Source organism: Portunus trituberculatus, chromosome 46 (assembly GCF_017591435.1).
Source record: "Portunus trituberculatus isolate SZX2019 chromosome 46, ASM1759143v1, whole genome shotgun sequence".
Lineage (NCBI taxonomy): Eukaryota > Metazoa > Arthropoda > Malacostraca > Decapoda > Portunidae > Portunus > Portunus trituberculatus.
The window spans coordinates 25,628,234-25,647,734 of record NC_059300.1 but is presented as its reverse complement, the minus strand read 5'-3'; the positions used below and the strand labels follow the sequence as shown (position 1 = coordinate 25,647,734).

The 19,501-nt window shown below is 37.5% G+C and overlaps 1 protein-coding gene across 1 annotated transcript in view; it reads right to left on the bottom strand.

Moving 5' to 3' along the window:
• LOC123520027 (transmembrane protein 69-like) overlaps positions 1-18,983 on the bottom strand; it is a 19,645-nt gene extending 662 nt beyond the window's left edge. The window contains exons 1-2 of the mRNA XM_045281867.1: positions 18,699-18,983; positions 4,002-4,096 (exon numbers count right to left, since the gene is read on the bottom strand). Of these exons, the coding sequence (XP_045137802.1) occupies positions 4,002-4,096; positions 18,699-18,834 (231 nt within the window). The 5' untranslated portion in view covers positions 18,835-18,983. The remainder of the gene's footprint in view (positions 1-4,001; positions 4,097-18,698) is intronic.
• Positions 18,984-19,501: the final 518 nt, after the last annotated feature.

The window sequence follows — 19,501 nt, the reverse complement described above, 5'->3', positions numbered from 1 at the left end:
CTAGGATGGTTCGTACTACATAAGCATTAGTTATAGTGTAGGAATTAAGTTTTATGAAAACATGGGAAAATCTAAATTCTTAATCCCTAAAAGTAAACAGCACAAGGTGAAAATCAGACAAGGAAATCTTAGAAACTAAACTTAAACTTGTACAAAGGCAATTATTTTATATTGAGACTCCTTGATCGACCTCTCACCTAGCAACTACTAACCCAACCCACCAAAGGCTCTCCTCTTCACTCACATACTAAGTGGTAATGCCAGTGAACATAAGCAAAGCAGCTCAAAACACATCTCACAAAATGAGGAAAGGACTGGAACACACACACAATAGTAGCAGTAACAGGTCTAGAGTAGCTGCTCACCATGAAAAATCCAATAAAGGAGGTTACAATTTAAAAGTGAAGAGCTCATAAAAACATGAAAGGTGATTGTAATAAAAAAGATGGCACAGAGATACCCTAGCCAGCCTACTAACACCGACAATTTCCTAAGGCTTAGAATTAAAAGATTTTAAAGACAGAAAGGATCGAAAAAACACAATAAGAATGCAAAAAGCTAAAGAAACTGAACAAAATTTGAGGATGTCTAAGCTCGAGAAATCAAATTACATATGTAAAACAGTGCAGAAGATCCCAAAATAGTGGGATTAATGAAGTGCAGGAAGTTTAGAAAAGATAGGGATGCATGGATCTGATTTTTCAACAATGATAACAACTGGAATAAAAAAAAAAAGATAAAATAAGAATAACAAAAATAATGATGCAAAATACAAAAGATAGTTTATGTTGCATTCACAGACCTTGAAAACACACATGGCAAAACTAACTAGGCACCAATGTGGGATATATTAAGTGTATGGAGTGGGTGATTTCCTGAGAGGAACTATTCTTCTAAAAGGATGATAAAAGCAAATATCAAAATAAATTTCTGAAAACTAATGCAAATTCAGGACTAAAAAGAAAGATGCATGAGAAAGGAATGTGTGATATTCTGAGTATGGATGGGCAAGGGTTCAAGGTGGATGGTTCAGTGAGAGTGAGTCAATGATGACAAATGCCTCTTGAAAGAAAAGACTTTTCAGGCAAGTGTTGCAACATGAGACCAAACACTGCATGAATATCATTCATAAGGACGAACTCAGTTATTTAATCTTTTACTCAACCAAAGTAGTCTCACCATATGGCATTATGATAAAGATTTTACTATGTTACTATGAGGAGAAAACAGGTACACACAGCACCGTACTTGAGGAAGCAGCTTTCGTAATGTTATTCTTAACTAAAGCAGCAAGTCAATTTAAGGGATTTTAAGGGGAGAGTCCGGTTTAGATCAGTGTTATCATATCCCCGGTAAATACAGGCAACCCCCCTTGACGAAGGTTCACACAACGAAATTTTGCTACAACGAAGGTTTTATTTTACTACCATCTGCTCGTTTAACGAACACCAAACTCGCTTTAATGAAGTTTTATCCAGGTAATTTTTTCCAAGTTTGAAAGCCTCGCCGTATCACGCAAGCCGACGGGCTTTTGAATACACCAGCGCCTCTTGTGGACAACACACGCACCACTCACTCCCCCTGTTCAAAACAATAACAGCATCAGCACCAGCTCGTCTTCCCTCGCTCAACTTACCACCAAAACGCCCTGCAATATCTCCTAGCGTTGCTAAGAAGACCAGGAAGTCTCTTACTCTCAAAGTGAAGCTGGATATTATTCACAGACACGAGAGGTGAGAAAACTAATAGTATTGCTCGCCACCGTCTTGACTCCATCTACTGTCTTTACTATTTTCAAGTCAGCAGACTCTATTAAGAAGGCTGGTGAGACTGTATCTTCCTCCCTTCATAAATTTAAGATCATCAACATTATAAAGTTACTTACATACATACATTAGTGTATATTATAATGACTTAAATTAAACTGCCTAAATGTTTAACTTCATAATTTTTACTTTCATTAAACCTTTCACTGTACTATGATGCACTCTCGCTTTGTTTACTCTCAATGGAAGTTCAAGTCAGGAGTTAAACTTGTTATAATTGGTTCGCTTAACGAAGTTTCACTTAACGAAGGGTTTTTTAGGAACGTAACCCCTTCGTTAAGTGGGGGTTGCCTGTATGCATAAAACACTCTGATTTTTATATTGTGAAGTATTGGGAACATGTACATCAATAGTAGACATTCATCACCATTCTAGTCCCCAACCCTGCCATGCAATTATAATTGCAACTAAAACTTACGAGTGTTATTCTGGCATTATTATTTGCTCCATAACCTTCATTTTCCTGTGGCAAAGACACGTTATAATATGAAATGTTTCCCCATCGTTAGATTTTTTATTTCATCTTTCGTTTTTGTTTTATTAATTTTTTTCAAATTTTTTTTTTACTTTTTGTGACCAAAAAATATTAATACAAAATTACAGGTCACATATATAAAAAAAAATTAAGACATGAACTGAAAGAAGTATTCTTCTCCTTTTTAGTTTTTTAATTGAAATCAAGCTAAAATTGGCTTTAAAATAGATTTTATTCCTCTTAGACCCGTCCCATGATTGGCAGTAGGTGAAAAGCAGGATGTAGTAAATAAATCACGTGCTATTTAGCAGAGTAAAGGGCAGGTAGCGAGAGACGCAGCAACAACCTTTCTCTCTGATAGCTTTCCCCAAATTTTTTTTTTACTTTTTGTGACCAAAAAATATTAATACAAAATTACAGGTCACATATATAAAAAAAAATTAAGACATGAACTGAAAGAAGTATTCTTCTCCTTTTTAGTTTTTTAATTGAAATCAAGCTAAAATTGGCTTTAAAATAGATTTTATTCCTCTTAGACCCGTCCCATGATTGGCAGTAGGTGAAAAGCAGGATGTAGTAAATAAATCATGTGCTATTTAGCAGAGTAAAGGGCAGGTAGCGAGAGATGCAGCAACAACCTTTCTCTCTGATAGCTTTCCCCCTATTGAGTCTTGCTGGTGCCTTGGTTGATGCCACTCATAGACTTTCAGTGTTGCCATATCATGTCCATCAAAAATTTTTAAAATTTTTGTCCTTTTTTTGTAGTTTTTAGAAAAAAACAAAAAACAAAACTGATTCTGCTGATGTAAACAAACGCATGTGGTTGAGTTCGGAACCTTTAAATGGTATTTAAATGGAAACCAATGCGCTTTTCGCCATAAAACTTCGTAAAATAATAGTTAACGTGTATACCTACCTCATATTTTTTTCCCACAAAAACATTATTTTTTCATATTTTTTTCGGTCTCTAAATTGGAACACTTCCCTTAATTAATGATAAATATCATAAGCCAGAAGTCATGATGAGTAAATCAAGCTGCACTTTCTTTCTCAACCACACTCCATGTCTTCCTGCCCATCCACACTCTCTCCTTGTTTCTACATTTCTCATCTCTCTCTCTCTCTGTAGACAAAACAACTGAGTTAGCAGTTGCAAAGCGCATCATAATCTGAAGTGTTGAATAAGCATCAAGGTAAGCAGTTCCCTTGCATGATAAAGTGACAGATTGGTTGCATGGGTGGAGGGGGAAGCACATTCATCCCAGATACAAGAATGGAGAGAATGAGCTTGAGTCTCTGCACATATTACACATAAAGAAACAAAACTATACAGATGCCCACGTAGTCTTGTAGAGGCAATTTCAGCCACTTAATGCTACGCTTACACTAAAGCTATGAATCTCTCTGAATAGCAACATCTAAGGCTGTGGTCCTCACTGACCAAGGATACTCTTCACAAACATAGACACTGCAATGACTCATTGTGTACACACCTGGCTTTGAAATGCATGGAAAGCTTCTGTGTTTTTGTTCAAGATTTTTATGTTACAATACAACATTTTGTTAAGAAAACCCATGAATATCATACAAATCCCTCAAACAGCAAGTCTCAAACAAATGACACATTCACAAGCATCTCAGACCTACACACAGCTCCTGCACTACCACTGTTAGTGCACCATGTGCATTCACTTTCTCACCTGCTTTACAGCATCCACAAGGGCAAGAGAAGTGGTTTTCTTATCCTCCCTGAATTTTTTCATATGAGAAGTGTGAAGTCTTCTTATCTCCCAATCTATAAAAGTTAAAAAAAGAAGCATGATTACAAACAAGTGATAATAAAAAATATAAATATATTTGGTGCAGACAGTGACATCCCTTTCAGTTTCTGGTTCTCCCCTGACACTAATATTAGATCTTACCCCTTGTATCTCTGTCAAGTAAATATCAAAGACTCTTTCATTTGGCCAACCAGAGTCGAAACAAAATTAACTTGGGCGCTGGCCTAACCAAATGATCAATCTCCAAAACATAAAAGAAGTATGAGTTCCATCAGTTAAATAGCTGCAGAATTCTAAGGGATGAATTTTATAATACTTCTGAATTTAAAAGCTGAACACTTTTAACTTTAACTGCTATACATGTTTCAATCAATACAGTTTTGTTTACATGTTCTATTCACCAGCTTTATCCAATCACAATCCCACTTTCAACAATGCTAGTCAAGGACACCTGGACATTGTGCAGACTGCAATTTAAATCAACAGTTTCCACCTAAGATTGTCAGTGGTGATCTAATAAGCAGTGTACAGCGAATGTCTCAGTATCTCCTGCAGACAGTTTCCCATCATTGGATTTTTAAATTTTTGTATTCAGAGGGTAATATTAGCAGAAATAAAATATATATACACAGGTGTAGCTACTGTGAGCGGAAGTACTGAGCGCAGAAAGTACCATGCGCGGTAATTGCAAAAAAGTCAGGTGGTACATAGCATGCCTTGAATAGGCACACAACACAGCACACGCAAGGCAACAGTCAGTTGTGACATAGCGTAGCTCCGCCCACACTGCCCCCCCACTCACTGGTTACCTATTAACCGTGCTATGTACTGCACCTGTGTAGCAATTACTCCTGTGGTAGCAGTGGTGAGTAACAGCAAAGCATACAAGCGATACGGTGTCACAGATGATGAATTTCAACTCATGGGAACCCAGGGACAAGGGACAAAACTAAACAGGCTTGCCAAGGCTAAGCACATATATTTGATTGTACACAAACAACACTGTGCCAACAGCATCCTCTAAAACACGACACACACTGAATTACCAGTGCTACACTACTCCTCTCTACACTGTCCTATGTCCCTTCTGGTCTGAGTCAAGGCAACCTCTACCAGGCAGTCACACTCATTAACCACACAACTCATAATTAACTATTGCACATCAGCAAGGACTTAACTAAACTATCAAAAATGTTCGAGTTTCATCTGTTTGAGGCATAACTTATCTCTTCAATACTAAGTAATGGAAATAGATTTGTCCTCTTTCATTATAGTAGATAAACATTACATTTCTAAAACCAAGAGTGTGCATGAAAATATTGTTATAGTTGTGGTGTAGCAAAGACTACTCAAGCCTTCATAAAAGAAAATGGAAGTTAGATATTTATGATTCTTTTGGGAGAGGGTTAAAGTTTACTATCAGTTCTTGTCAGTGGCACATGTCACAACTATATGTTGCAGTAATATACTCACTGTACTTCACTTTTATGAAGTTCTTTTCACACACTCGGTTATCATTTGCCCATCACGATGCTCTACAAAATTAACACCATGCTAGAAACATAGTTCTGCAAGCAGTTTCCCTCAGTCTTCTTCTCCTTCTTGTGGTTGTATACACTAGTAGGACATTATGGGTCCTGTGGGAGTTTATGGTGTCTATAAATCACTTATCAAGAATGTCAAATAAGAGCCTGCTGTGCTGGTAGTTACTTATATGACTCCCTGTTAACCTTTTCACTCCAGGCAATAGAAAACTGCTCCCCGCACTGTATCCGGGCTGGCATATGGTGGGTGGATACCTGACTCAAGCATCTCTCTCTCTCTCTCTCTCTCTTGCTCGAGCCTTCACGCAGAAAGGTCGAACATAAATTCTGCTCTGCTGTTGTGACCCCCCTACTAAGCCATGGATACGTCTTTAAAAGATATTTTATCAAGCCAAAACCAAGCATTCAAGGGGGCGCTAGAGATATTCATGAAGAACATCAACGACAAACTCACCTCTTAGGAAGATACTATCCGGGAATTACAAATAAGCCTTGAATTTACCCAGGATGAAGTACAAGACCTAAAAAAAGCAAATCATATAACTTGAACAAGCTAAGAAGTCCAGCGACGAAACCATCGATCAACTCAACAAGACTTGATCTCCAATCAGAAATCTACTGAATCTCTTGAAGCCCTAGCAAACTACCAAGAAGACTACACCCGTAGAAACAATTCACAGATTGTTGGACTCGACGAGTGTCAAAATGAAACTTGGGAACAAACGACTCTCTAAGTATTGAAACTCCTGGAAGACAAACTGGAGCTGAACAACATCGAGTTGGAACGAGCACACAGGGTAAGCCAACGACAGGACAACCGTCATTGCCCTGTAGTGGTTCGTTTCTCTAAGTTTTCGGACAGAGAAACAGTGAGGAGAAATGCTACAAAACTCCGTGGAACCAGGATTTTTATTAATGAAGACTTGTGCAAAGCTTCGCAGGCCATCAGGAAGGAAAAATTGCCTCTCCTTAAAAAACTGAGGAATGAAGGTAAAATTGCTTACTTCAACCATACAAACCTGGTGATCAAACAAAGGAACCTAACAAAGACTGGAGCTGTTTTGGGTCTCGGTGGTGCTACTGGTGGCTCAGTCCCTCAAGGCGGCCTCTTGGGAACGGACACTGGTTTGATGCCTGCTGGAGTTGGTGCGATTCCCAAGACCTGCACTGCTGGTGTTACTGCCACTGCTGTAGCTGGTGCTGCAGCTGACGTGACTGGCGGTGGTGGAGTGAGTGTGGGAACTGGTGCTGCCTGTACTGCTGTGGCTGCTGGTGCTGGCAAAGTGACTGCTGTTGGGGACGCTTCTTCGCCTCTCATGGACTCCGTTGTGTCACACCCTTCGGTGGGGATCGCTTCTTCAGGTAAGAGGTGATCATCGCTGGGGAGTGCTGGTGCTCCGGGATAGCACGGTGACCATGTTGGCAGCAAGATTAATACTCGTGCATCAACAAGGGGAACAAAGCACAGTCAAGTTTTGAGTTCTTAGTATATATCGGAATACCTTCTATTCCTACATCCTAACAATGTGCCTTTAGCAGAGTCAGATTGTCAACACAACTTCCCATTGTCTAATTTATACAATATGAACTTTCAAATATATAGTCACGCTAATGAGGATAAACTGTTTGCCACTGATAACGAGACCAGTCTTGTCACAAGAGAACCAGCATGTAGCTACTACTTCTGTACTGACTTGAATAATGTCCTTACCCTACCTAATCATGCTCTTAAGCTTTTGTGTTACAACATCAGTAGTATCTCCGCACACTGGGACACATTTACGACACAAATATTAGATACCCTTAATTTCCATTTTTTATGTACTTGGCTTGTGTGAAACACGCCTTGATGACTCGATTAGTTCTTTATATAAATTGAATTGTTACAAGGGGTATTTCCAAAACAAAACTACAACCAGTGGCAGACTTGCCATGTATTTACGTAACAACTTTCATGTCTCTAAAATGCAAAATATATCCTTCCAACAACTCCATATTGAATCACTATTTCTGAAAGTCACCGAACCATGCAATGTTCTTGTTGGAATGATATATAGACCACCTAATTCTAATATTAATGATTTCTTGTTATGTTTAGATAATATATTACAAATAGTTTCATCTCACATTAAAACCAATTGCTATATTATGGGTGATTTCAATTTAAATCTGTTAAATTTTAAGTTTGATAACTGTACTCAAAAATTAATTAATTCTTTTTATACGCATTATATGTTTCCAATTATAACAAAACCAACAAGGGTAACACCAACATCTGCAACACTAATAGACCATATCTGGACCAACAATATACACAACTATCTAGTTAGTGGAATACTTTACACATCTATAAGTGATCATTTTCCAATATTTACATCTTTTTCAGTACCATTCGCTAACATCAAGCACATAACACAAGAAATAACAAAGACTTTAGTTACTACTCACAATATAGACAATTTAAAAAAAGAACTTGAATCCTTCAGATGGGAAGATCATCTTTCATGTAATGATGTCAATAAAATATTCAACATTTACAAAGGTAGAATTACAGATATTTATAACAAACACTTTATAGCAAAAACATTTAATGTCAAGGAACAGCATCTTCATAAACCATATATCACTACAGCCATAAAGAACTCAATCAAGCATCGTAACAAATTACAGAAATGATGTGCTAAGTGGCTGTTAACCTACAGCTCCGTATTCAAAAGATATAGAAATATGCTCACCACAATTATCAGATCCGCTAGAGACAATTACTACAAACATGAACTACAAGAATCATCAGGAAATGTCAGTAAGACATGGAAAATAGTTAATGGTATAATGGGCAGGACTAGACCAGAATTACCCACTCAATTTACATTTCAAAACAAGCAAGTATCAGATAGTCAAGATATTGCTGAACATTTCAATAATTACTTCACAAGTGTAGCTAATAATCTTGTTGCAACAATAAAGGAAACATCATCATCATTTAAAAATTTCCTACCTGCACCAACCGTACTCTCTATGTATTTGCGTCCAACATCAAGTACAGAGATCAGCAAGATTATAAAATCACTCAAAGGAACATCCCCTGGGCACGACAACATAATGGCTAAAGTTATTAAAAAATGCTCTGATTCAATTTCCCCATTTCTAACTCACATAATTAATTTATCTTTCATCAAGGCATCTTTCCAGAACATTTAAAAATAGCAGAAGTTATACCAATATACAGGGGTGCGGAGTCGGAGTCGGAGTTGAGGAGTCGGCTACTTTAGGCCGGAGTCGGAGTCGTAATTGGAGTCAGAGTCGGAGTCGGAGTCGGAGTCGGAAAAAATATGAGCGACTCCGACTCCTTTACGTGATAAATTTTCGAGTAAAGATTCCACTTCATGCAGATTCCTACAAATTGGGAGAAATTGACTTTGTGGAGGATGTGTCCAATCAAGCATTACATATAAAGATAATTCTTATTAATTTATGATAATTATATAATCGTCAAGTACACTTTTATTATGGATTGACTCTAAAATATGTAAGTGTTGATTCTCTTAACTTTCGTCTTTTTTGGGTGTGGCAACTAGCAGGCTTTTTGTTTAATCTTTTCCCTTGGCCACCATCCCTGATGTAAAAAAAAAAATTGACTATATCGTTGTACTGTTAAAAAAAAAAAAAAAAAAAAAAGCGGAGATGGAGTAGGAGTCGCAACCTTCAAATTTCCTGGAGTCGGAGTCGGAGCCGGAGTTGCAACATTTAAATTTACTGGAGTCGGAGTCGGAGTCAGACTTTTGAAAATCCGACTCCACACCCCTGCCAACATATAAAAAAAGGTGTCAATACAATCCCTGAAAATTATAGACCTATTTCTATACTTCCAGTATTTAGTAAAATTTTTGGAAAAATCATGGCATCTCGTTTAATAGACTACTTAAGCAAACAATCAATTTTATCCAGTTGCCAATTTGGATTCAGACCGGGTTTCTCCACTGAGCTGGCTGTACACACACTTTGTCAATCCATTTATGATGCCCAAGACAGCAACCTTTATCAAATAACACTATTCTGCGATCTCTCTAAAGCTTTCGACACTACAGTCCCTGGACAAATTATTAGACGCACCTTGAATTTTGTAGAATTTTGCAGATTTCGAGTAGAAAACGTTGCTAATTAGAATCAGACATGCCTAAATTTACAGATTAAAGTAGTTTGAATACTTGAGGCTAGTAAAAACCCATATCTGATAATAGTAGATCTTTATTTCTACATTATTGACCAATATATCATCACTCAAGGACAAAAGGCATATAGTCAATATTTTGTCATACTTCCTTTTGCGGTTATTAACGTTTTGATATGCCTTGGCATACTATCAATACATGACTGAACTGCCTCCTGGATCTGTGGATGATGATTCCAGACATGAATTATCTTCTCTATCAGTTGATGTTTCATTGTAATGATATGCTTTGCCACTTCTCTCTTTATCAGCTCCCATACATTTTCTGTAGGATTCATATCTGGTGAATTTCCTGGCCAGGGAAGTAGAGGAACATTCTCTTCCTGCAAAAAGGCTTTTATTGATCGAGCGGTATGGCAGGGAGCCCCATCTTGCATAAAAACAAAGGATTCTCCATTTGAAACCAATCTCTTAGTTGGGGAAGTAGCCTCTTCTGCAAAACTTCTTTGTATTGATCTTGCCGCATTGTCCCCTGAACCATGTGCAGACGGCCAGTGCCTTTCCCACTTATAACGGACCAAATCATAACTTTGGTAGATGTTTCACAGTCGGTATAATAGTCAGGATGGTATTTCTCACCAGGGTGCCTCCATATGAACTGAGGTTTCTTGGCCATTATTTCAAAGGAGCTCTCGTCACTGAAGCACACCTGAAATGTAGAAGGAAAACTCTAGATTAGTTTACCATTTTGCCATTTCCTGAGAATGTAAAACAGATAAAAGAGTGGAAAATAGGAAGCTACTCACCGATCTCCAAAAATCTAAGTCCTTGTCCTTGAAGTCTTTGGCCCACTTCAGGTGTTTCTCTTTTTTTCTTTTTATACCATGTGGGCTTTACACTGGAATTTATGAGCTAAAGGGGATACTTTTGGGGTACCTCCTATCTGAAAGCCCACCCGCTAGGAAACCGTTGCCTCAAGTGAGGAAGCCCAACCTAAACTCGGACCGTGGACAGGATTCAAACCCGTGCGCTTGGAGACCCCTCGGACCCCAAAGCGCACATGGTTCCACTGTACCACGGCGGCTTTAGTCAATTTTGGCTTCTGAGCGGGTCTACATGCACTGGTCCATATCGGATAGTTGTCAGCGTACTGTTCGTTCACATACACTGATGCCAATGCTTTCAAGTCTGGATTTTCTCTCTTTCGTAGTGGCAAACCGATCTTCAAGGCAAATCTTCTTTAAGCAACGCTTTGCTTGTGTTGTAAATATGCGGTCGTGTTCTCATACATTATTTCAAGATCAAATGATAGATAGTCCTGAAAATGCACTCTTTGCATTGAAAAACAGTATGGAAATGATTATTAGTAAGCTCTAGTCATGTGAAACCATAATTAATTAATGTTTTCTACTTGTAACATGCAAAATACAAAGAAAACCAAGGTGCGTCTAATAATTTGTCCAGGGACTGTATATCTCATCCCATTTTGCTAAATAAGTTAAGTAATTATGGCATTCGTGGTCCCACACTTCAATGGTTTTGTAGTTACCTCGCCAATAGAAAACAGTTTACAGTTTTCAATAGCAAAACTTCATCTTTTAAAACTTGCAGTAATGGTATTCCCAAGGCTCAGTTCCGGGCCCTATTTTATTTCTAATTTATATCAATGACATAGTACATGCAAGCAGTAAACTAAAGTATATTTTATTTGCTGATGATACAACAATCTATCTTCAGGGAAAAAATCTCAAACTACTCCAGGATACCCTCAACAAAGAATTAGTACACGTTTCAAACTGGGTTCAAAGTAATAAACTAACTCTAAATGCCAACAAAACTCATTACATGATATCGAATCCCATAAACACTCAATCATTTAACATAACTATTAAAATCAATGACAAGATTGTTAAATATGTCAATGAAACTAAGTTTTTAGGAGTATTTATAGATAATCTTAAATGTAAATCTCACACAGATGAATTGATAACAAAAATATCTAAAATAACAGGTGTTATTAATAGAATTAGAAATCAGCTTACTTATAAATAACCTTAAACAAATCTACTCATCCCTTTTATACCCTAACCTTTTGTACTGTTCAGCTATTTGGGGAGGAACATACCAAACATATATACAAAATTTATTTATCAAACAGAAGAAATTAATACGAGTCATGTTTAACTGTAACCAATATGACCACACCAATCCTTATTATAGACATTACAATCTCCTTAAATTACCAGATATTACTAATTTTCAAAGTTACATGTTTGTCTACAATTCATTAAATGTATTCCCTGTTCATACTGGCTTCAATACATATACACACATCATTGGCACAAGAAGCACACAGGAGCTCAGACTCCCGCTCTGCAGAACTTCCCATGCCAAACACAGTATCTTAACCAGAAGAACCAGACTGTGGAACCAGCTGCCTCACAATATTAAACTTGCACTGTCTAGAACTTCATTCAAATCAAATTTAAAGCGTCATTTGTTAACTAAGTATAATGATCAGTAATAACGTGATGATTTAAATACCACCAATAATATATGTGTGTATGTATGTATATGAATATATGTATGTGTGTGTATATATGTGTATGTGTATGTGTGTGTATATGAGAGAGTATATGTTTCCTTGTATGTATATGTATCTACAAGTGAGTATATATATATATATATATATATATATATATATATATATATATATATATATATATATATATATATATATATGTGCATGTGTGTTTACCTAGTTTTACCTAGTTGTAGTTTTACAGGGCCTGGGCTTTATGCTCGTATGACCCCGTCTCCATATCTACACTTATCCAATCTTACTTTAAAAGTATGCACACTCGTTGCAGACACTACTTCTTCGTTTAAACTGTTCCACATCTCAATACATCTTTGCGGGAAACTATATTTTTTAACATCTCTCAGACATCTTCCTTTTCTCAGCTTTTTACTATGCGATCTTGTGCTTCGAATGTCATTCTTCTCTCAGGATCAGTTTCTCATTATCCACTTGGTCCATTCCATATGTGTGTATGAGTGAGTATATATTTCCTTGTATGTATAAGTGAGAATATATTTCCTTGTGTATGTGTATACTTAATATGTATGTGTGAGTATTGATTGGCACATGCACATGCATAATTATGGGTATGCATATGGTTTTGTGTATGTATATGTATGTTTGTGTATTTATGTATATCTCGTTTTCAATGTAGGCCTTTCAGCTATATATATATATATATATATATATATATATATATATATATATATATATATATATATATATATATTTTTTTTTTTTTTTCCTCCTAATGATCCGTAATGGAGCTTCAGCTCAACGGATCCATAATTCTCAGTATAGTAAATATTCATGTATATTACAGTCACTGTGTATCGCCTACTGAGACCCAATAAAAATTATCAAAAATATCAAATCTCTCTCTTTCTCTCCTACTTAAATCTTAGTTTATTCAATGAATAATGTTTACAGAATCGTCAATGAGCTCTTCTGTGATTTTTAGAGCACCCAGTCTTCTGTGGGTGGCTATATTTGTACACTCCAGCTGATTGACAGTCCCAAGGGAGGGTTGGGAATGTGGTAGGGTAACGTCCCGTGCAATGCACCCTCTGAGATAAATACACTTTATAAAAGTAGTTTATCTAATTATATTATCTTTTGTTATGTTTTATTATGTTTCTGTGCAATAATTATTATTTATAAATATCTTTTTATTATCTGAAAATACGTAAAAACCAAAATAGGGGTACTCTTTTTGGAGAGGCTGGAACAGATTAATGGCATTTCAATGAATTTTAATGGGAAAGATTGTTTTGAGATATGAGCTTTTTAAGATTCAAACTCTGTCATGGAACAAATGAAATTAATATCTCAAGGTACCACTGTAGTAAGCAATTTTCCATACAAGGTACACACATTAAGAAATAAACCCACACAAATTTTAGAGAACAATAGGCGTTTTCAGTAGCACTTTGCAGAAGACGAACGATCCAAAAAGCGTTCGCCCAAAGGAGAACTCTTTTCAAGATACGTTCGCTTGTGTTAGCTCTCAGAGTCACGTGATAGCGAACACTGACGCTGATTGGCTGTGAGACGAGTTGCTAACCTTGTAAGTTATAAATCAATACAAAATACTATTATGAGGAACATGAAGATATGATAAGTATTATCACGTAAAGGAAATAAATTTAGTAACTGTTTACTGATATTGAAATTCATAAGATTTCTCCTTGCAGTTTGAATTAAATGAAAACAGTCTTGCACTTTCAAGACATCTGGGACTACGCACTTTGGCTGGACCAGGGTGCACACTTGCTCATGCTACTCATTTCAAAGCTTATGACTCTGACTTTCACTTTCAGTTATGTGAGAATCTCATGGTAACGCATTATCTAAGCAAATTAATTATAAAATATAAATATGATAGGATATTTGCACTGTTGCTTGATAATGACATAAGGTTATAGCAATATTGCAGAAGATTTGGGTAATTTTTTAATGATGGTGCTCTGAAAATTTTGGGCGAACGAACACACAACATCATGGCCTCTTTGACCAGTGCAACAACTTCAGGGAATGCACAGCAAAAATGTCTCGGCCAATGTAACTACTGAATGACAAGCAGTCACTAGTGGTGTAACGTCTTATCTGGCATATTGTGTATTAATGGATACTGGGTATATTACCTGTAATACCTTAAAAAGTAGGAAAATGTGACAGGGGAAGTGATACCTGGGATCTTAAAGGCTCTATTCACCTCTATTATTTGGTCTCAATACCGCCATAGGCGCTCACGTATTATAAAACAATTTGGTTAATCTTTATAAAAGGTCCGTGTCACGTACAAACATGAAACTCACATATGTAGAAGGCTTGGTGACCTTGCCGTAAACATAAAAATAATTGAGGCGTACGCATTTAGTTTGGCCGTAACAGCACGTGAGAGTTCGGCGAAGTAGGAATTTTTCTAAGTCCAGCGAGCTCAGCACCAGTAAAGAGTAAACACTGAAATGATTTTCAATTGTTTATAACAGATTTGTGGGTATAAGCAGGGATTTGTGGGTAGCAGCATATAAGAATTATATTTTTTTAGATTCCTTGTTAGCTTGTTATGGTACATTAGGTTAACGCCCTAACGGGGAATTCACGGGGGGCTGCGCACCCTCCATATACGTAGGTTAGCTTAGGTTAGGTTATGATAGGTTAATGCCCTAGTATGAGGGGTTCCATGGGAGGCGCAGCCCCCACGATTAAGTTACATTAGGTTAGGTTATGTTAAGTTAGGTTAATGCCCTAGCGGAGGGGTTGGGTGGGGGGGCTAAGTTACATTAGGTTAGGTTAATGCCCTAGCAGGGGGGCGGTCCAGTTAGGTTACATTAGGTTATGCTTGGTTAGGTTAAGTTGGAAAAACTTGAAATATTATGGAAATTTTCCTTTTTTTTTTGGGGGGGGGATGCCCATATTGCGCTTATTTTCGCCACCAAAACCCCCGATTCCCTCACTGCCACGGAGCCCAGGTTATCCTCATGGAATGAGCGTACATGAATACTAAGATATGATATCCATTATAGCAGGCAATAGAGGAGTGGAAACAAATCTAATATCGTGGTGAAAGACAACACGCCAAGCTAAAAAGGTCACAAGAAGAAGAAGAAGCAGCCAAGTCGCCGGAGTCTCTGCTGTCTGTGGCCGATCTCATCATCTCTGCTTTATTTTTTGGTATTTCATGTAAGATTTCACTTTATGCATTACAAAACAATCCTTTCTTGGGGGCAAGGTTTGTAAAAAGCTAATATATATATATATATATATATATATATATATATATATATATATATATATATATATATATATATATTTTTTTTTTTTTTTTTTTAACCCATGTGGTATGTTGGAGACCAGCCCAGAACGCATCCCCCTATTTCCATCATTTCCTATGGGAAAATTACGTCCACTTAACGAATTTCCGCTCTACGAACAGCTTTGACACCCCTTATCCTGTTCGTTAAGCGGAGTTTTACTGTATTGGGAATTGGGGATTTTGGGTGGGGGGAACAAGAAATTAATGAAGTAAGGGGAAATTTCACAGAGAGACTTCTCGATTCATGAGTGTTTAGCACATGCAATTTTGGAATGATATGAGGTAAAAAAAACCTAATCATTTTTTCATATTACACTGATTATTTAGAATAAAACAAGGTCAAGAAAATCAAGTTGCACAACTGGTTTATATATACCATAACACGATTCCCAACAGTTTTTATGATTAATTCAAGTATAATTATCAGTAGTGATGACTAAATAATATCCTTTGATGTAATAATGTATCATTATAAATAACTGCCAGAAGGTTGGGATAGTTTTCCCCAACCTCAATCAAACTTTGCCTCACACAGACTCCATATGTTGAGCTGTCAGGCGCAACCTTCTATCTATCACATTCCTTTTATTTAGATACACTGTCTAACTATTCCCAAAAGTAATAATGTCATGTCAAAATAATTTAGAGTAGAGGAGGCAGACAATATCAGCTATGAAACCTCCAAACTGGAATATGACCATGAAAGTTTTACCAGTAGTGTAAAATTGTATCTGCTATGATGGCAGCTATCACGCTGCCCTCTATCGCTGCAGTTTCTCTGCACGGAGTACTGTAAGTGAAGAAAGGTTAGGACAGCTCAGTGCGCTTACTGGCGGGTTTACACAATAGGTTACGTTGGGTTATCGCTCTAAATTCTTCATTTTTATCCACAAGCTAACAAAATAATTCTCATTAAGTAGTTAGCAATTCCTCTTGCCTGTCAAAGAGTAAAAAAAAAAATAATAATAAAAAAAATAAATAAATAAAAATAAAAGACTGCAAACTAACTTTGTATTTTCCCCCGGGGGAGGGGTGAGTCAGGTCACCAGGCAGGCACACACATGCAAATGAACTCACTTTCTGCCAGTACACAGTACACACTGACACTTCCCCTGTCTTACTGTGTGTTGTATAGCCACACCAAGGAAAATAAGTTTCTGCATCCAATGATCTTTAACAAATAAGTTGAGCTTGGGGCAATAACTGAAATTAAATGCTGTTTCTTCTCACCACTCACTATGTTAGGTTGGGTATCTCAAGAGGACGTAACAGTAAATATTATGTAAATTACCAGTCTCATTTTCACTTTTATAACCAGCACCTTTACTGTATTCATTTACTTATGACATAATCACCTGCAGAGATCTTGATATCTCTTGTGTTCCCCCCTTTTTTTGGGGGGGATCAAAATCATGCATCAAATTTAGTAGAAAACTGTTATTCTGTTTTCCTTGAATTAATGAAAGATGTGGCAACGTGGCACAGATTATCAGCGTCACCCTGTGGGCCAGCACAATTTAGTTTTACTATAGCCTATTAATGCCCTACCCTGGTGGCACACTATCCTCCAAGGGCCTTTTATGGAGGGCTTATGCATTACCCACACAATTCCTTATTTGTTGACAGCCAGGCATAATAACGATGAATTCACTGACAAATTATGTTAGTTTTGTATGATAATAGGTGGCGCAGTGACTAGTCCTGACATTCATGTGTACTATCGAAACAGTTAGTCGACCACAACGTACCTCACTTATGGTGCAAAACACACTGCCTAGTTCTTTCTGTGCGCACACAACACTGGAAAGATACAGGCAGAAAAATTTGAACTTTACTATGTCATTTCCACTCTTTGTTTATGTGTTATGGAACTTACCACGGGACACAACGCACAAACCCGCCTTGCACACAGATCCTCCAGTACACTTGATCAAAGAAAATTATATCAAGAACCTATTTCTTTCTATATATTTAAAGTTGACAAATTATATACCTTATGATGGTCAGTGGAGTGACGATCAGGAATTTTGTGAGACCTGACGATAACTGTAGAATATGGCCCCAGGTGTCATCATGTGTACTGCCAGCATGCTGTATCCTTCGACTTAATGTAGGCTGAATGCAATCCTCCAGACTTGGTATGTATAGTACAGTTTAGTTCAGTAATCACTTTATGCGATGTTAAATTACACGATCCCTTAAGGAACATATCCCACACATGATTCAAGAAATCCATGTCCTACAATTTCTTCAGCCTAATCTACCCTAGCCCCCCCCCCCAACCTGCTAAGATATTTAACCTAATCCTTAGCTATGTAAAGCTAACATAATGAAACTCCTATGAAAATTACACCATTATACCGTACCAGCGAGGTGAAGAGATTCTCAGTGATGGAGATGTGTATAGTTTTGTGGCATCATTAACAAACATGTGAAACCTCTTCTCTATGTCTGTATATCGCATCTTGAATACTGCTGTTATTAAATCTCACATAGTGACATTTCCTGCCAAAAACTGGCTATACTAAAAATATCTACCAAGACTTTCTTGAAACCACCAAAAATAGTCTATTTTGGCCTTCCCACAGAATCCCAAGCTTGTTCTTGAGGGAGAAAGTTGGTGGTGATAGAGAGGAAGGAATTCTTGTAAGTTTTCACCATTAATATAGACTGCATAGCAATTTGCAGCCTTAATCTAACTTGTGTAAGTACTAAGCTCGGAGGTTATCTCCATATTATTTTATAAAAAGTTCAATGAAGTGTATGGATAAAGACAAATTTTATGAATAAAGCAAGGAAGAATAGAAGAGGGAAATCAGGCTTTTGCTGTCCCTTTCCTTCTACCGAGACCATGCTGGGATAATAACAAACCATCATATCGGTAACAATATTATTCATGACACTTAACGATGAATGGATTAACAGAATGACAGGTGACATAACATACGAGCCTGACTCCATCTTGTACACATGCAAACATAACACCCACACGGACACTTACCAGGGCGAGGGGGCGGCTCAAGGCAGGGGATGTGGGCAACGGCCAGGCTGGCAGACGAGGGCCACTGCAACCAGGCCCTGCACGCCGGCTGGAGCCTCGCCACAGCTGCCACTGCCCACGCCTGTCTGCTCCCCATGGCCACCACTCCACCACTCACACGCCGGCCCCCAACACAGCAAGACGGCACTTCCTCTCCCTCCCGTGTGTACTGCTGAGCTGCCGGTGTAGGGCTGAAAGGCGTTTGGGCGAAATCATGAATGAATGTGGGTGCTGCTGCTGATGATATTTGTTTCTCTAACAGGATATCATCGTCTTGTATATAATATTCTTCCTGTCTTCTTTTTAGATCGGTTTTTATTTATGACGTATTCTTTATACATGCTTTGTTTTTTATTACAAAGTGTTTTGTAGTGGTAATGTTTGATTCTTATTTCATTCATTATCTTATGTCATGGGCTCCAGGATTGATATATTTACTGTTGCATATGTATCAGGGATTTTGGCTCCTTATATCTTAAGGCTGGTTCAAACATCATTAAGCGACTGAAATTGCAAGTCTGTAGTTTCCGACTGAATATCGGTTCCTAGCAAATGGAAAAACCAGTCGCAAAACAAGACCAACATGTTGGTTTTATCAGACTATTTGCGAGTTTGTTTACGTTGTGACGTCACGGAGAAACGTTTAAAACGATGTAGATAAGAAAATTTTGGAGTTGGTGAGGGAAAAAGCACATCTGGGACCCTAAACAACCTATATCTTCACCCCACGGATAGCGGATATATTTGACGGTATAATGTGAAAG